The sequence below is a fragment of the Sceloporus occidentalis genome, unplaced genomic scaffold (assembly GCF_023333645.1).
Source record: "Sceloporus occidentalis isolate IW3139 unplaced genomic scaffold, rSceOcc1.0.p SCAF_2, whole genome shotgun sequence".
Classification (NCBI taxonomy): domain Eukaryota; kingdom Metazoa; phylum Chordata; class Lepidosauria; order Squamata; family Phrynosomatidae; genus Sceloporus; species Sceloporus occidentalis.
In genome coordinates, this window is record NW_028316982.1 from 221669528 (window position 1) to 221688759 (window position 19232).

The 19232-nt window shown below is 41.4% G+C and overlaps 1 protein-coding gene across 1 annotated transcript in view; it reads right to left on the reverse strand.

Moving 5' to 3' along the window:
• Positions 1-18896, reverse strand: part of LOC149319714 (immunoglobulin superfamily member 2-like) — a 32527-nt gene extending 13631 nt beyond the window's left edge. The window contains 6 exon segments of the mRNA XM_089508446.1: positions 4869-5276; positions 6864-7244; positions 11272-11661; positions 15497-15910; positions 17457-17834; positions 18843-18896. Of these exon segments, the coding sequence (XP_089364572.1) occupies positions 4869-5276; positions 6864-7244; positions 11272-11661; positions 15497-15910; positions 17457-17834; positions 18843-18888 (2017 nt within the window). The 5' untranslated portion in view covers positions 18889-18896.
• Between the last annotated feature and the right edge of the window lie 336 nt (positions 18897-19232).

A 19232-nucleotide genomic window follows, 5' to 3' on the forward strand; every position in this document is an offset into this window, starting at 1 on the left:
CAAAACATCTTCTGAGAGAGGCTGAGAGAGTGTGACTTGCCCGAAGTCATCCAGTGAGTTTACATGGCTGAGGAGGAATTCAAACCCTGCTCTCCAGAATGGTAGTCCAATGCTCAAACCACTACAACACGTTGGCTCACACTCTTTCTACTATGGAGCAAATTTTTTAAAATGAAGGAAGAAAGAGGGAAAGGAAGACAGGATAAGGGTTTGGATATCTTTGTGGGCTGCCTTTCTGCCTCTCTACACTCTACCTATACAGCAAAGGACCCATGGTGATGACTTGCAACATTTGTGTGATATTTATTTTCTTGCCTGAAAGTACCATGGCCTTTCTAAGCACCAAACTGGAGTTTGGACTTATTCTAGTCTCTGCCCCTTTATGCAAAATACTAGAGAATCAGTGGGGTGTCATGTGCTATGTAGGATATGTGACCTGCTAAACAAACTGGAGGTGGGAAGTAAAACTGTCTTCCAAAGAGCATCCATCTCTCGGTTATGCTTCCTAAGAACAGTTCTTTTGATGTAAGGTTTGGTAGCCGATTTTCTATGTTAGTGCTGTAAATCCAATTTTTATCCCCTCATTCCAAGATGCATTATTTATACCTATCTATTTCTTAAATTCTTCAGATGTCTGTAGGATTATGTATGAAATTATACATGAATGCTTATCCAAGGACTGCATCTCACTATTCTATCTTTCAGATTTTAGCAACAAATAGTCTACAGGCATCTATCTAGAGCATTTTGAGTGACATTCAAAGTAGGGATTTTGATTTATAAAGTCTCAAATGGCATGGAATAAAAGAACAGAGATTCCACCTCAACATTAGGAAGAACTTTCTGACAGTAAGAGCTGTTTGATAATGGAGCACACTCCTTTGGAGGGTTGTGGAGTTTCCTTCTTTGGAAGTCTTTAAACAGAGGCTGGATGGCCATCTGTCGGGGATGCTTTGATTGTGATTTCCTGCATGGAAGAGGTTTGGCTCTTGTGGTCTCTTCCAACTCTACAATTCTATGATTCTATGAACCATCTCTCCCACAGTGTCCCATTATTATTTTTAAAATGAACACCATCTTGCATATATAAATTCTCTTCTGGAGGAATTTTGTTACACAGATACAGATCCATTTCGCAGTCTTCTGTGGTAAATCTTCATCATCTTCATTCAACAAATGCATATATAGTATCACAATCATACTGCATCATGGGCACTATAGTTACAAGGTTGCATAAATCACCTTCTCTTGTGTAAGACTTAACTCTGGGTTCTTCCAAACAAGGCTTTTATTTTAGAATTGCTCTGCCTCATTTATGGGATTTTACAGGAAAATAGATGGCATCGTTCTTTTGTAAGCCTCCCAAGTTGTTTCAAGGTGTTTTCTTTTCTTTACTTTTTTTGTTACACGGGCAATCAGCCAAAGACAAAAAGATGGAGAGAGAGTGGACACATTACTTTTTTGGACTATAACTCCCAGTGGCCCTGCTGTATAGAGACAATCCAAGAAGTTACATTTAAAGCAGTAGTGTTACTAGGTGTGTTTGTACCACACCAGGTGAAACCCTAAAAGTGGGGGGGAGAAACCACTGCTCCTGCTTTTGGCAGAAACAGGCTGTGACATTCACCTGTGTCCCTTTAAAATGCTGAAGAGATGGTATTAATGAGGTGCAGTTCAGTGGGAGGAGAAAGGAGAGCTTCCAGGTTTTCTTAAAATTTCAGCATACAAAAAGCAGCGATGGAAGAAGTGGTGCTATGTGCCAGAAGGACCAATGGTGCACGTTCCAGTGGTGCACACACCAGTGGCATGTGCGCACCACCATGCTCCCACATTGCTGTGAGCATGAGCCCCATTACTTCTAATGGGGCGCAAGCATAACCAGAATTTCTGTTACGGTTGGGGGAGGGCGGAACGGATCCCCCATGTAAAAGAAGGGACCACTGTATACACACTTACATCAAACTAAGTGCCTTGAGCTCAGGGGTCATACCTCTGAGCAGACATTCTTAGCATGGTCCAGTATGCTAAGAAATGGGGCCGCCCACCTCGGCAGGATGGCCAGGTTACTGCCAGGAGAGGCCCCGCTGCGGGCTGCGAGCCTCTTCCGGCTCAAGCGGCCCCAGAAGCCCCAGCGAAGGCTGCTCGAGCCATGATTGGCTCTTTGGAGGGGCGGGAGGCAGGACTTCCGCCCGCACCGCTGGGACTACAGGTCCCAGTGGGCCCCGTGGGCGGAAGTACCTGCGGATTGGGCGGCGTCATCAGTAGGCGCTGGTTTGGAGGCCAGGAGGCGCCCCCCCCGCCCTTTCCCGGCCTCCCATTTGTCAGCAGGCCTTTTTAAGGCCGCGAGGCGCCCGAGCCGGTGCCATTTTAGCTCAGCTCACCCACCCACCCTCCCTCTGTGGGTCTGGGTTGCTGTCACAACTTTGTGTGGAGGTTGCATAGGTCTTGGATCTGGTGGGAGTGGTTTCCAGGGCTGCGTAGCGCTGGATTGGGAGTCCATCCAGACACGGGGGTGCTGCGAGCGATGCGGTGTTGCCATTGCGGGGGCATCACTGGTACAGCATCCCCCATTGACAAGGGATAGATATGCGATGATGCGCATTTGCGGATATGCGATCAATCGCTTGAGTGATCGATGGAGCGTGGGCGCTAACTGATACTCCCTTGCCATCCCAAAGCTTGGCCTTGACCAAGCACTTTGGTTCATCCACTCAGTACTGGGCTGATGGATGACAGATCCAGACCTCATGCATTGGAGCCAACCCTACATTCCGTGTTCTGTTCTGTTTTTGTTATGTTAAAAAGTTGTGGCCTTTTACCTCCAGTCGCTGTTTATCTTTGTGTCCGCGGTGGCGTCCCTCTTAGGCAACTAAGGGCTTTATCAAATGAGAAAAGAAAGCCAAAATGGAGCAGGAGAGTAGCAGCTTTCTCTGTGCCTCTGCACGCTGCCATAGAACTTCCATTCTCTTCTTGAGTGAGATGGTTGTAAAAGTGCACGGATTTTTCTAGCATGACAAAAGACAGACTTATATGACCATCTCCCTCAGGAAGAAAACAGAAGTGCCATAATGCCATCAGCTTTCTTTTTTTAAACGAGAAGGCTCTAAAAGATGGTGATTTGCCCCAAACTACTTCGTAAGCTTAAATATTTACTGAAGAAGGAACTGAACCTGAGTCTCCCATGACCTATCCTGTTCTATCATCCAGTGCATCTTGGATTTAGATTGGTTAGAAATTTAAATAAATTCGAGAATTTAAAGAGAAATGTCATGTGGCAGGGCAGGGCTTGTAAAGGCCTAGGAAATAGCAGTAATTAATTAATTTGTTTTATTTATATACCACTATTCCAAAGATCATAGCGGTGAACAGCAAGTAAGCTAATTAGCAAGTAAGCTAATTTGCCCCCAACAGTCTGGGTACTCATTTTAGCGACTTCGGAAGGATGCAAGCCTGAGTCGAGCTTGGGCCCTTTTTTGTTGGTCTTGAACTTGCAACCTTGTGGTTTCAAGTGAATGGCTGCAGTACAGGCATTTAACCACTGCGCCACTAGTAAAGCCTGGTTGTCACCTAGAGGGGTCATATTTAGATATATTCCTTTCATTTTATGAGTAATCCCAGAGCCATTCACCCCAGGATGAAGGAATAGGGGGATTTCCCAAGGTGCTACTGGTTCAAATACTTTGGCAAAACAAAACTGGTTGACTAAAGGAAGCAGAAATGGGAGGGGGGTATTCTCTGGACCAGAGACTCAAAAGAGTTATTGGACAGACAAAAACATGGGAATGAAGACTGAAGATTTTTCGTGTCTTGTAAGCAGCTGGTCAAAAACTACAGATAACATTGAAAGATATGAGCTGAAGGGACAGTCAGAAAACTTGTGAAGATTTTACAAGTGTGGTTCAGAGAATTTTTGCAGTCAAATTCTAAATAGATAGGTACAGGCCGCAGGCAATGAACTAATGTGCTATGATTTTAAATAATGTCATATTATGTATTTATGTCTTGTCCTTTTATGACTTCATATAAAGTCATAAAGCCTGAGGAAGGCCTTGGGTAGCGTGTGTGCATGCATGTGCATGCCTTCAAGTCACCTGTGTATACAGGCTGAAATGTATCAGGCTTTTTACTAATAAAACAACCATCTTTTCATCATCTTGAGATGTGGCTCCAGTTTCTTCTGCAGTAAGGCAGAAATACACAACATTTTAGCACTGAGGGCTGCATATTGTGTAGGTGGGGAAGTTTGAGGCCTTAACTCACGTCTCTCTGTGTTCATGAACATATGCACATGGAAATATCATCATCATCATCATCATCATCATCATCATCATCATCATTCTCTGCCTTACCCTGTTGAATGATTGTGTTCAGATTTTGTATAATTTGTATTAGTGGATTTTATCTATTTTTATGAGATGTTTTTAATGGTTTTTATATGGTCTGTAAACCACTTTGATCTATGGAAAAGCGGTATATAAATAAAATTTATTATTATTATTTATCATCATCATCATCATCATCATCATCATCATCATCATCATCATCATCATCCCAACAATTCTATGCACGATTGCCAGTAGAGGAAAACCATACACCCATCCAAACAATCCTGCACAAGATTGTTAGGGTGGAAGGAATGCTGCTTGGGGTCCCTTGAAAAAAAAAAAAGGGGGGGGGGAGTAAAGCTCCCTTCTGCCCAAATAGCCCCAATCAGCACCAATATTTTTGTGTTGCCATTATTACCAGTGAGAGCAACAGCTTCTGGATAGCTTGGAACCAATGAAATTTAGCAACAGGGCCTTCATGGACCATATGTGGTTCCCCAGTTGTGCGCCTCTGGACTAAGGTAATGGTTTGTAAATACCTACCTGGTTTGGTAACCTTTATCTCAACAGGATTAGAGAGTACCACTGCAGCTGCTCCCACAGCTGAATGCCTGCCTGACCTTTTCCAGAGATCTGCTTCACACCTATACATCCCTGAATCCTGCCATGTGGCACTGTAGATTAAGAGCCAAGATACAGAGGAGGATTTGGTAATCTTGGCTTTCTTCTGGAGATGCAAATAAGGCGATCCCCACTCAATGGTGCCTCCTGCAGTGACTTTGACCACTTGCTGATAGCCAGCTGTGCCTGAGCTGGGCTTGAATTGCCACGTGATGGACACTGGCACTGGGTTGGTGGTGTCATTAACAGAAATTTTGCAGAAAAGTTCAAAATCTTCATGAAGCTTTACATTTGGAATTCTGCTACTCAGCACAGCTTTCAGATCCAAACCTGTTAATGAGAATAAAACCATACGATTCTATGAGCACTATACATTAACCTTGAGAGAAAGGTATCACCACAATTTTCCACCCATAGAAAATCTTGATTACCTTACTTAAAAATTAATATTTATTTATTTAAAATGGATATATACAATGAATTGAATGCAAGACACATTATATTTTAAATAAATATTATTTATCTAAAATAGGGATTTAGAGCTTTCACCATGGAGACCTCAAGCAAGCTCCCCCCCCCCCCCACGTTCCCTGAAGCCCCATCAGAGAAGGGAGAGGGGGGGAAGGGGGAGTTTTGAGCATGAGCTATGGTCTCAAGGGGTCCTCTCAGCTTTGTTCCTATCACCCCTCCCTTAGTATGGAGAGCTAACCTGCAGACTGGTGGTACCTTGAGGTTGGTACCATGAGGTGCCTGAACCCTTTACCTGCCTGCCATCATATTAGCTGAGAAGACAAATGATGCCCAAATTCAGCACACAGACCTACTGGGCTGTAGAGGAAATGATTCTCCTGGCACACACTGTGTGTTCTTCTCAATAGAGAAAAAGATTGCTCCACAGCTTTCTCAGTAGAAAGAAAGGGGAAATGACAAACGAAGTCTAGACATTGGGCTGGATTGGTCCTGGGAAACATTCCAACCCCTGCAATCAATCTGGTTCCCAACCACTGATTTAAAATACTCTTCCTCAAATAAAAATCCTACTATTAACAGTCTTGTAATTTGCTTTAACCATGCAGTAGTTTACCACAGTGTAGTTGCTATCAAAGTCCAGGTTAATTAAAAGAATGTTCTATTTTCCTCAGTAGACCTCTATAATGAGCTACCTCTGACTGCTGCTTACCTAAAATCTCAATCCCCACAGCAGAGGCAGAGACAGATATCATAGAGGCCTCATACTAATGCATCGTATCATTCACACTCTTTTGAATAGATGGTTGCTGACCTGGATTGCTTCTGAGTCAGCTGAGTCAGACATCACAAAAGCTTTGCCTTTGGCCCATCCAGAAATATCCCAGCTCAGTTGGGGCTCATTCAAGAAGAAAGAGATGATGTACCAAGAGTAGTTTATATAAATCTGCAAAACACTGTCTGTGTTATGACTGTGACTTTCTGCTCCCACACAGCACTTGGAATGAGCGTGCAAGTACCTTGAGAGTAACCTTACAGCCAAAGCTTGGAAAGGTTTCTTTTTTAACACTGTGATTCTGGGAGTTGCAGAATAAACAAGTAAAATGCCCACACTCTGCTTACAACTAAAACAAAATAAAAACTTAGAAATTTCACAGTTATAATGTTACTTCATACTAAGGCAGACCATTAGTTCATCTAGCCTAGCCCTGTCTACTTTGAATGGTAATAGTCCCTCTCAAGTTCTGAAGCAGAGGTTTGTCACAACATCTAACCCTTTTAAGGGCACAAACTAAGCCTGCAAAGCAAGTGCCCTACTAAGGAGCTATAATCCCTTCATAAAACACATTGTATCTTAAGAACCAAAAGGTGTTAGACTAAGTAAAAAATGTGGCCAGAACAACTAGGCATGACAGTATGGACAAGATGAAAGAAACAAGTTTAGTTTACCTAGTGGCTCAACTTTTGTTGAGATTTCTTGAGTGTGTTTCCAGCTCTTGCCCTTAGACCACTCTGTCACTTCACAGCGATAAAGTCCTGTATCCTTGGTGGCTGAAGAGTTGTAGATAGTCAAAGTAAATATGGAAGAGCCCAGCTTTTCTAATCTGAGTTCACCAGAAGCACTGCGTTCCAAGTAGCAAGGGCCTATCTTTAGCTTGCCATCTTGATCCATGCTGGCTATGAACAACGGAGGCTCTCTGTCCTTCTGAATATGCCACCAGGTCACAGATACCGATTGATCGGTTATGGTCCCATTACAGTAGAAGACCAAAGCTGACCCTTCCATGGCTTTTTCATTATTGACTGACACAGACAGGTGCATATGGCTTTCTGTGAACAAAAGGCAATGTGTTTGTAGATGAGCAAATATGAATTAAAGGAAAAGAGGGAAAATATAGAAAATACATTTCATTTAGGCACTATCTGTTATTTAGATCTAGGAGTCACCTCTGATACAGTTCCTAATGCCAAATAAAGAAGCTATAATGTATAATACAATAATGGTTTGCTGTGTAGGATAGTGAGGGCCAGTATGGTGTAATCATTTGAGTGTCAAGTTACTACAAGAAAACCCAGAGTTCAAATTCAAATTCAGACGGGGAGATCACTGGGCTATCTTGAGTCAATTATTTATGCTTTCACAGGATTTTTGTGATGATAAGGATCATTGGAGAAAAATATGATGACAAATAATTAGGTATAGCAAGAACAGTAAAATTTATTGAAATAGATAGCACCACCATTATTATTATATCTGACAAACAGAAATGTTACTTATCAAACATAGTTTAAACATCTGACCTACTGCAACAGCATCATAGTGATATGAAAATTCACAGCTCTGTGTCAGATATATCTCCAGGAAGAAGCAGATTGGGATAAACCTATACATGCCTTAGCCACAATCAGATTAGACTACCACAGCACACTCTATGGGGACAGGCCTTGAAAAAGAATTTGGGAACTACACTTAGTACAAAATATTGCAGCCAGAATAATTTCTAATGCTTTTATTTTCTATCGCACTTACACCAGTCTTATTAAAATCACGATATTACAATTTGTTTCCAGTTCAAAATGCTGATTATCCTTGCATCTTAAAATATTTGAGAGCCAGCATGGTGTAGAGGTTTGAGCACTAGTCTAGGACTCTAGGGTACCAGGTTTGAATCCCTGCTCAGCCATGGAAACCCAATTTAGGCAAGTCATACTCTTGCTGCCTCAGAGGAAGACATGGCAAACCACCTCTAAATATATCTTGCCAAGAAAACCCTGGAATTAGATCTCTATTTTATTGATTGATTGATTTCAAGGATTTATATCTTGCCTTTTTCTCACAATGGGATTCATAGACTGGAGCTGAAGACACATAGCAAGAAGATATTTGAAGAACCATATCCTCTTACATAAACCTGCATGTCAGTTGTAATGTTGATTTTTTGAAGTCCTACTCTACATACCTCTACCAAGGCAGGTGTGAAGACCGAAGGCATGCAGTAGGTTACCTATCTGTGGGATTTGTGTCTCATGGATATTAGACTGGATTCTTCTCTATTGCTCTTTAAGTAGGAAGGTGTCATTACTGTTCTGTCAGCCTTTTAAAATATGTTCTAATTTTATCCTATTGTGATCATGCTTTTCTACTTTCCGTTGGCACTATGCTCTTTTTAATTGTGTGAGCATTTTGTTCTTGTGAAATGCCTTTTTAGAGCTCAAAGATGGGATCTTTACCCCTAAATGGAAACTTCAACTATTCCTGAACAACAGGCATTTCTAAATATTTGCCTCATATAAATTTTCAACAGAAGTTTGCTAGAATCCTGTTGTCATGAGACTTCAAGTCAAAACCAATTTATGGTGACCCTATCATAGGTTTTGTTGGCAAGGTGTGATTTTTCATTGTCTTCTTCCTAAACTGAGAGAATGAGACTTGCTCAAAGTCACTCCATGGGTTTACATAGTTGAGACAGAATTTAAACTTTGGTCTTCCAGAGCCCTAGTCCAACAGTCAAACAACTATACTATGTTTGCCAAAATAGCCCCCCTCACATACAAAGTCTCACAGATGAGGAGATGTGTAGAAAGACACACAAAAACTGGGCTGGAAATTATGGAACAAAGATGTATATAAAGAAAAAAAAGGAAGACATTGGAATGGAATTCTTAACTAAGAACCAATGAAGATGACCAACGAACCCCCCACCCCACCCCACCCCACCCAAGCAATGGTATGGAGTGGTGATGACCTCAGTCTATGCCCACAGAGTAAAAGAAAGTTGGCAAGAGAGACAGATAATTTTTCAGAAAGCTGAAGTCAGATTTGAAACAGGGAGGCTACTGTGCACATTTTTCCAGCAACCACTGATAAACAGGAACTAATTGTCTGATTAGAGCCAACAACAGGAAATATGTTCACACCATGAGGAAGTGGTGATTCCTTCAGACAATTTCCTCTTGTCTTTCTAGAGACAGTATAGAAGAATGGAACATGAAAGAATCCCTGAAGTAACCAGAAAGAACTAGAAATTTGAGAGTGGGGTTGACAACTTGGTGTAGGATTCTGAAATGAAATAGGATTCCTAGACCTCAGGGCCTGGCCTGAATTCTCAGGAGCTGGCCTCTCTTTTCCAGTTCTCAGGTTTAAAGGATCGAGCTGACTGCCAGCTCCAGCACCAGTCACTCCCCTTTCAGCACGGGACTATGGCAGGGCTATGATGACCTGATGGTGCAGCCCCAAGGCTGGCTGCTTCCATGGTCTGCAATGAACTGCAACAGGCCACAAGCAAAAAATGGTTTTTGTTTTGTTTTGTTTTGTTTTGTTTTTGCACTCCTTTTTTAACTGGGTTAGGCGGCCCTGACTCAGCTTTGGCCCAATCCAAGGGCATGTGTCATCTGTACGCCACACTCCCATATCCACCCAAAGGCTGTGCTTTTGGCCCATCTGTTTTAGGCCAAAGAGGAGGAACCTTAGATTGAGGATGTTGCACAGACACACTTCATTACTTAGACTTGGTATATATTTTTTAAATTGAATGGTATATTATATACAACTGTGGTTGTATCATGTTTACTAGAATCACCAGGGCATGGCCCTTCCAATATCACCCTAGTATGGGGAGAGCACAAGGGGTCATCTCCAGGTCTCAGGTTTTTGCCTGATTATGTCAGAGCCTGGGATCGTCGTACATGAACTGGCAACCCTAATTTGAGACTATCTCTCCCTTTTTTGTTCTGCCATACACCACAAAATTTTATTTATTCTGTTTATTCTGTTTTATGAATGAATGTGCTCTTAATTGGTATTCCTCCCCCACATTGCACCACCTATCTCATGCAAGGTAAACTGGCGGGGGGGGGGGGATCTTCCTATATATCTATATGGATATCTTGCAGAATGTACTTCTTTTCAGAGCCCCTGGCTAAGCTGGCTGGGGGACTTCTGAAAGCTGTAGTCCTAAAAGTAACTTTTATAAGCTCTGTACCCTACTGCCTAACCTACAATCTTTTTTCTGTAGACTCAGTAAATGTATTGTTCCCCAGGGCCTTAAAACGGTCTTTATTCTTTTCCACCATGTTAATCTACAGTGTGTCTCATTTACACAACTTTTTTCAAACACTGCCTTTTTTTGAAGGATGTGTGAGTGAGGATGATGATGATGATGATGATGATGATAATAATAATAATAATAATAATAATAAAGATTTATTTATAGCCCGCCCAATCACGAAGAATCCGGGCGGGTTACAACAATAAAATACATAAATTACAATAGAGTTAAAAAATCAAACCCTAGACCTACCGCCCCCCCCCCCCTTCCCAGAAACATAGGCGGGGAAGAATGGACAGGTGAGGGGACAAATATCTCTATATCTGGGGAGGGTTACTAAGTTGGAAAGGCCTGCCGGAAGAGATCCATCTTGAGTGCTTTCTTAAAAGCTGTCAGAGTGGAAATGTGACAGATCTCCTCCAGCAGGTCATTCCATAGTTTAGGAGCAGTAGTAGAGAAGGCCCTCTAGGAAACTGATGTTAGCCTAGATTTTTTTGGCTGTAGTAGATTTCTTCCAGAGGACCTTAGTGTGTGGGGCGGACAATAGGGAAGAAGGCATTCCCCCAAGTACTCTGGGCCCAAGCCATGTATTGATATTTGGTTGAAGAACCTGGAATCTCTGGTCAGTTCTGAATCAACACAATGTTCTTTGATTATCCAATGCTAGAAGAAGCTCTGTCTACCTGTTCAAACTGCCACACAAGTTGAATTTGAGTATTTCGTCTAATGGCAAAAGTAGTTATCTCCAATTTATGTAGCCCCAGTTCCACTATATTCTATTTAAAATAAAAGCATTTGACATGACTGACCTCTTGGCTTCACATTTATATTCATCCCTGATGAAGATTTTTGTTCTGTAATGGCGAATAACCCTGTGGGAGTCTTCTCTATTTCAGAAACCTCACAGCTATATGTGCCTTTGTCCTTCAGTTCCAGCTGGCTTATTTGGAAGATGTACTTGCTATTGCTGTCCTTCTTCACTAAGAGGTTTCCCATGCTGTATTTTTGCTCGTTGTCATTTGGAAAGGTCAAGGACCCATACTGATCCAGACTAGCCACCACCATACCATGACGGTACCAAGCCACCTGGAACCACCTGTATTGAATATTCTGGGCTTCCACACAGCAAGTTATCTGTAATCTTTCTCCTTCCAGAAGAGACCTCTCAGTAACAGAGATGTTAACAAAAAACCTTTTATCTGTGGAAATACAAATTAAAAAAAACACCTTAATATGCAAGTTTAGCTTTATCCTTCAGCTAGAAACCCATTTAGAATATGGGAAAGGATTCATACTAAGGCATTAATAAGTGTTCACTGACTAACTTTCCCAGTGTAAAAAGTGTGCTACAAGATGTATGTGTATTGAAATTGTCTCTGAAAAGCTTTCTTTAACATTTGTTCAACAAGGTCATGTCTACATAGGCCAAATGAACTGGCTCCCTCCTGCTCTCATGGTGAGTGTGGATTGTCTTCACAATGTGGGGCTGCCCAAAATCCAGCCCATTCCCTCCCTTAAACAAGATTAAAAAGGCTTACCTTTTGCTCCAAATTTCCCAGGAATATCCAAGCACTCCAGAGTGACACCATGTGGCTGTTTACACATGTGTCCCACTGTAAGACCCAGCACCATTGCCTCTGGCACAAGTCGCTTTCTGTGTGGTCACAATGAGGCATCCAGCCATGTGATAGATGTTGGGTGCCTCATTTTCAACCTCAGAGGGAGTGATTTGCATTAGTTTTGGCAGTACTGGGTAGCACAGTGGGACCTCAGTCTGGCGTGTCACTCTGGAGTGTGGAGGTCAGGACAGCTCTGGACCCAGAATATGCCAGGAGCAGACTGGGGTATTCAGGTTGGTGTAGACCCACCCAAAGCCTCATGACCCATTAATTGTCTTCCTGGGAACATCAAAACGTGGCCAATCAAATTTGGCTAATGGGGAGCTGATTTTTTAAAAAAAATTTTCTTTAAAAACATCTTACCAACTTTTCACTTTAACCATATGAAATTATGTAGATATAAATACATTTTGGCTGTGCATATGATATTGTAATTTAAAGGTGTAATTATAATTTTGCTAGTCGTTTATGTCACAACTGTCACCATTATATTCAATGATATACAACAATTACAATTTATGAGTAACATTGTACAAAAAGCATTACTAAGAATTCTGTAAGGTGTAGTATGCCAGGAGGTCAGTAGGACCGGGAACCATGGTGACACCAACCCTAATGACGCTATTGGTCATGCATAGATTGCTGAAACAGCTCCCCACTGAAAATGTGACTCTCCAACATCCTGAAAGACAGAGTATCTTTCTTCTCCCCATATCCATGAAATTTCAGAGATTTCTCTTTGTGCATCACAAGCCTAGATGATGCACTGAATACAGCCAATCTAATTGCATATTGCACATAAATTATCCAAGGCCCTGAATGTTGGTTCATCAATCATTCAGCGCAGAAATCTTCAATAAACGTTTACCATTCACAAATATTTGCTGAATCTCTTGTATGTGAACAATGTGGATCTTGAAACTGTGCCATTCTGATCCAGAAGTGAGGTTAAAAAGCTTTGCTCTTGTATAGATCATGTACATAGCATTTCCAAAATGTGCTATTTAATTTTGGATGGAGTTCTTTCATGGGAAGACACCACATTAATGACCTGGCAGTCACCAGATTGAAGCAAAGCATCATAATTTAACCAACTGGGTCTGTTCCAGGAGGCATGAACATTTCAACTTTTAGGATATGTTAGTCAAGATCCTGCATTGGCAGATGTAGCTATGAAAATAGAGATCTTTCTTCACAGCTATATCTGATGGTACCTTCCCTACAAACCCCTATCTCTTAAGCCAGGCAGCATATCAACCAAAGGGTTTCTGAGAGGCATTTGAGATGTGGTGCTGGAGAAGAGCACTGAGGATATAGCCAATGATCAAAAACAAAAACAAATGGGCCCTAGAACAGGTCAAGTCTGGAAGCTAAGATGACTAAACTGAGAATATTGTACTTCAGGCACATCATGGCAAGGCAGGATTCACTAGAAAATACAATAATGTGTAGGGAAGGTGGAGGGCAGTACACAGAGAGGAAGAATGCATACCAGATGGATAGGCTCAATCAAGAAGGCCATGGCCCTGAAATTGCAGGATTGAGGATCTTGGAGGTCTCTCATTCACAGGGTCACCATGAGATGAAGTCAATTCAAGAGCAGTTAACAACCACAAGATCAGGGAGCTGGGGAAATTTGACTGCAGCATTCTCCCACTCATGGGATGTATTGAGACAGGCAGTTGGAGACACTCCTTAGGGTCTTTAGCACAACTGATTCTGTCAACATGCCCCCCTACTGGGACAGATCTATAGTTATCATTCTTCAGCCCCCTGCTTCAGAAACCTTCATCTGGGGTGGTACCTTGCTTAAGGTGTAAATTTTGTGGGTCACATTCAAGTTTTGACCACCATAAACATGAATCCCAAAAGTTAGAAAAACATAAGTTCAGTTAACGATCTTAAAGATATTGAGTGGGATGCCAACTGTTATGTGTAATTTAAACACTACATGTGATATGAAAAAATATTCATAAAAATATTGAACAGGATGTCAGACATTTTTAAAAATGCATTACGGTAGTCCTCTGCTTATTCAACAGGTTAGGGAACAGAACACTGTCTAAAAGTAGAAATCACTGAAATGTAGATCTCATATTACTGTATATTATATTATATAGCTCTATAACCACAAATATACAAATGAATACCTTTACAGTGCAGTGTTATAAGCATATGACAACACCACAAATTACTTCTACACTGTATAATACAAAGACTTAAGAGAAAGATGGCTCTGATTTTTTTTTTAAAAAAGCAATGTGTGGTTGCAAAATTGTCAAGCAAAGTACGTTTTTGTTCAGTATGTGTACTGTATACTGTAGAAAGTCATTTGTGGTGTCAGCTCTGGACAGGTTTTCATACTTATATTTGTACTCATATTTGTTGAAAAAGCATACCAGAAATCAAATAAGTGGGTTTTGGTAATTAATAAAAATAGCAGTGAAAATCCAGATCATCAAGAGGCAATCTACTGGAAAGCAAGGGGTGCCTGTAAATCTATTTAAAACCTAGAATTTGGTGCATAGGAACTGAGGACATTTATCTCATGTAGCACTTGACATAGATAGTGGCGTAGAGGATTTGGCATTAAACAGGGTCTAACTCTCAGGGTTAGGCAGGGTAAGGTAGCCACTTCAGGCAGCAAATCTGCAATGCCATGAAAAGACAGCAAATATATTATTCACTTTGTTACCATTGTAATTTTGGGGTTCTGGAGCTATGAAGCTCCAGATTTTGGGCCCCATAGCCTGAAATAATTTGGCTAGCTTTAATACTATGCATCTTGACTTGGGATGTAGGGAAGGATTCCCAGTGATTGGGTGGCATATAAATAAATCCTATTATTATTATTATTATTATTATTATTATTATTTCCTGCTCTGCCTTACACACCAAAATAGTTTGAGCCAGTTCTTTAGAAAACCCAGATGTGGACAGGATGTGACTTCAAGTCAATTCTTGCTGTTAACAAGCCTTCTTCTGGTCCTAAGAATATAACAACATTGTCCCCTTCACCCCTTAGAGAGCATTTTCAGATTTTTGAAAAAACTTTTTGGGGAGAGCTACTGCTGCCCCCAAGCCTCCCACAGTTGCTCCCCCATGATGCAAAGGCTACTTTTTAACACTTCCACTAGGGACAAAATGGTCTTCAGCTGTGAATTAAATTAAATTAAATTGTGTTTTAAATCCTCCTGAACTATATAGAAGTCTTGGAGTAAGATGGAGCATCAAGTGAACTGTATGCACTTGTGGGAAGTGTGTACAGTGGCTGTCCCAAAGCCGCCCGGATTGGTTTGTCATAGGGCGATATACAAATAATAATAATAATAATAATTATTATTATTATTATTATTATTATTCAAGCTTTTAAAAACTGATGGCATATATGGCTAGCAGAACATACAGATCTTACCAAGGCTTCTGACAGTCAGTGATGTTCTCTTGGTCTCTTTTCGAGCAATATCTTTCCAAGTTTCATCAGGATCTTGAATCCACTCCACCCCTTCACAGTATATCTTCCCCTGATCTGAGGGCTGAATGCTGAGAATGGATAATGTATATTTCTTGCTTCCAGTTTTGTCTAGCCTGACATCTCCGGATGAAAACCTCTGATGATAGGAAGATCCTGGACACAAGACAAACTCTCTGGACAGGGAAATGATCTTCTGAGCTTGACCACCTCCTCCTTGAAGAAGGTACCAAGCAACAGAGTGATGGGTGTGTAGAGCTGTTGCTGTTGACACTTCACAAGTAAGTTCTAATGAATCCCCTTGATCTCGGCTGAGAGACTGCATATTCATGGTGGCAGAGAGAGTGTCTGGAATGACTAAAAGAAAAGAAAAGGCAAGACTAGCATCCTGTTAGTGACATATGCACATATAAGTACCTCTGGCCGCAGAGGTATGGTTACTATATTCCAGTCCCTCGTATCCAGAAAACTAATTTACATACTATGCTTATTATTATTATTATTATTATTATTATTATCATCATGCATATTATTAATTTGCATTCTGTTTATGAAAAGTCAACACATTAATCATTGCACTTTTTCTACCATTCTGTTTCAACCTCAATACCAGGGCGAAGCTAAGATCTTTTTTTTTCGCTTTTCCTCCCTAGTTTGTGAGAAGGGAGTGAGGCTTCCAAGCAGGCCAATGGGTAGGCTAAAATGTGATAGTGGAAGGCTGTTTGCAAGTGAAGGTCCACTATGCTACCTAGCGCTAGGCTCAAGCCACTGACACAATCACTGCATAGCACAGGGCCATCTCTGCTTGCCTCCTTTCCTTTTCTGCCTTCTGGACCTGTCAGGGGAAGTGTGTGTGTGTGTGTGTGGGGGGGGGGGGGGATGGAAGAATAAGGTAGCAATGCTACTCCTCTGCAGCAGCAACTGGAGCCCGCAGGGTGGGCTGAGGTTCCCACCAGTGCCAATCTTCTTGCATGATTTCCTGCTTCACCTCTATTGCAACATTTTAATTTACCCATCAGCCTGCAACAAAGGAGAAATCCAGGATTTACTGCTTCAATTGGCCCAGCAGGCCAGGACAATTTTTTTTAGTCCCTTCAGTCTGGGATTTTCCAGGTTTTCCAGGACAAATGGCAACACTAGGCAAAGGGCTATTCAATTTCTTTTGCTTTCAGTTGAAAACTCCCTCCTGGTCCTTGATGTTGTTGTATACTAGTATGGAAGGAGGGGGCAGCTCAGACCATGAAGATGGACAAGTGTATTCCATTTGAGAGTGCATTTCTTCCCTCCTCAACCAAGCTGAGATCAGCTCCTTCTTCATGATCTGTGTTCTCTTCCCTCCCCATCAGTAAGCAACAACAGCAGGTGGCCTCCTGAGACAGCTGTTCAAAAGCGTTCTCAAAAATCGCCCCCTCTGGGATGGATGTGGAATGCGAGGGGAATGTTTGGCGGCGGCGGCAGCATTCTCCTGTGCAGTAAGAAGCATTCTATGCTGCCTCCCATCCCCATCACACCCCTTTTGTAACACTACAGGCCTGTTCTAGGGCCTGTGTAATAAACTTAAGGCAGTGGGGGGACCTGGAACTGCACATGCAGAGCTATATGCAGACTTAGGATTTTGGGCAATGTGTTAATCCTGCTTCCTCCATCAGCAATCATTGCCTTAGAGGGAAATATTGTTCCATGGACTCAAGTGCAGAGGATGGGAAGGGATGAAGGGAAAGAATAATAGGGTCACAAAATATTGCATACCCAGCTATCATGGAAGGAGGTTGGGAAAGCTACCTTTGGGCCCCAGTTGGATGAGGATAAGAAATATATTGAAACACATCTAGAGGAAACTGGCTTGGGAAAGTCGGATCAGAAAACTGATGGAATAAGCAACATATTCTCATCACTATCATACCTGAGAGGTGCATTTTGGCACTATAAGTCCCTAAATAGATACCATCTGTGTTGGGTGTGTGACATTCATACTCGCCAGCATCCACATCCTTGAGGTCTGTGAGGTGTAGCAGAACAGAGTCTCCGCTGAGCCTTTCTATGTAAATTTCCCCACTTTTGACACGTTGCCCATAGACAGCATAAGGGAAGGACTCATCACTAGTGCTGCTGATCTGCAGTGGTATCTCTGGAGCAGATGGCTTATAAAAGGACCACTCAAAATTCTGCTGCAGTGATCCTCGATATCCACTGACATTACACCAGATGGTGACATGGTAACCTCTTGCTCGGTAGAGACGGCCCTTCTGAATTGACACCATCCTTTGTCCTGCACAGAAATCTATGAACAAACCATAAAATATCAACAGAGTTGGTCAACTTAACTATAGTAAGGCTGGAGACCTGCTATGTGCAAACAAAAGATAGATCTATTTTGTGTCTAATTTAAAAACAAATTTCAATAATGCAGTGGCAATGTGTGGCATCTTTAATGTTCAGAAGTCACAGAACAGAAGTCACACGAGTTCAGTTTGAAGATTAGGTTTTAAAAAATATACCTTTTCATTACTTTAATATTTGTTGACTTGGTATGTAGTTTCTGGCCAAGTGCAATAAAAAAACAAAATTCTGCAGAACTTGAAATTTGCAAATTCAAATGAAAGATGCTTTTCATGCCATTTTGCATTTATATATGTCTGAAGTTAACATGAGGGGGAAATCTTTTAATATTAGAAAGCCTACACACCAACCTTTTCTTTAAATGGTTAAAGCTTTTTAAAGAATAGATACAACATTTGAAGCAATTTCAGAGGAAACGTGTGACCAAACTTCTGTAAAATTTAAGAGGAGAGGATACAAGGACAACCTTCATCATATATTTGAATACCCTAAAGATTAAAAGAATGACCTTATCCTGATGTTCACTATGAAGTAGGGGTAGAATAAAGATACAGTACAATCAGCTAACAGATGACAAGACCTAATTTTCTAATGCTGCATGACTGAGTCTTAATGGAAAGTAAGTTATAAAGAAGATTGTGTGGGTTACTTTTTTAGATACAAATCTCAGAATCCGTCACCAGTGGACATGCTGGCTAGAGGATTCTGAGATATGTAATAAAAGGGATGAACTTTCCAAACTAGTTAATCAACCATTTCTAAATGGAACCTCTATGGACTGAACATTAGTACTATATATTAAATCCCGGCAAAGTCCATCAGATTCATGCTTGATTTCTGAATACCTGAAGGCACTGGATGGCCAGACCACTGGAACACACTGAATTTGGTCTCATTCAGCAAAGGTTCTCATATTCTTCTGAGGGTCAAAGTATTATGTGAAACTTACCAAGTTGCAGGAAGAGTCCAATGGCCAGACACTGAAGGGGTCTCATTTTCAAGATGAACAGACTTCCTTTCACTGCAAGGAGCAAGAGTTTCTGCTTTAGCTGAGCTCCTGCAAAAAAATTCTCAACACTAGTGGGGAAGTTATCTGTCACCTATTTCTGTGGTTTCTTGGTTTCACAGACAAGAGACTGAAGAAATAATGTTTCTCAGAAACACACACAAGAAACCACAGATGTAACATGCTTTGAAGTCCTATGTAGACTGATTAAGAAGCAAATCCATTGAGTTGAATGGGGCTCACTGCCAAATTAGAAGGCATAAGACTTAGACTTTCAAGCTCAATCATAACTATTCCTCAGACTCTTTCATTCTACCTCATAATCCCCCCACC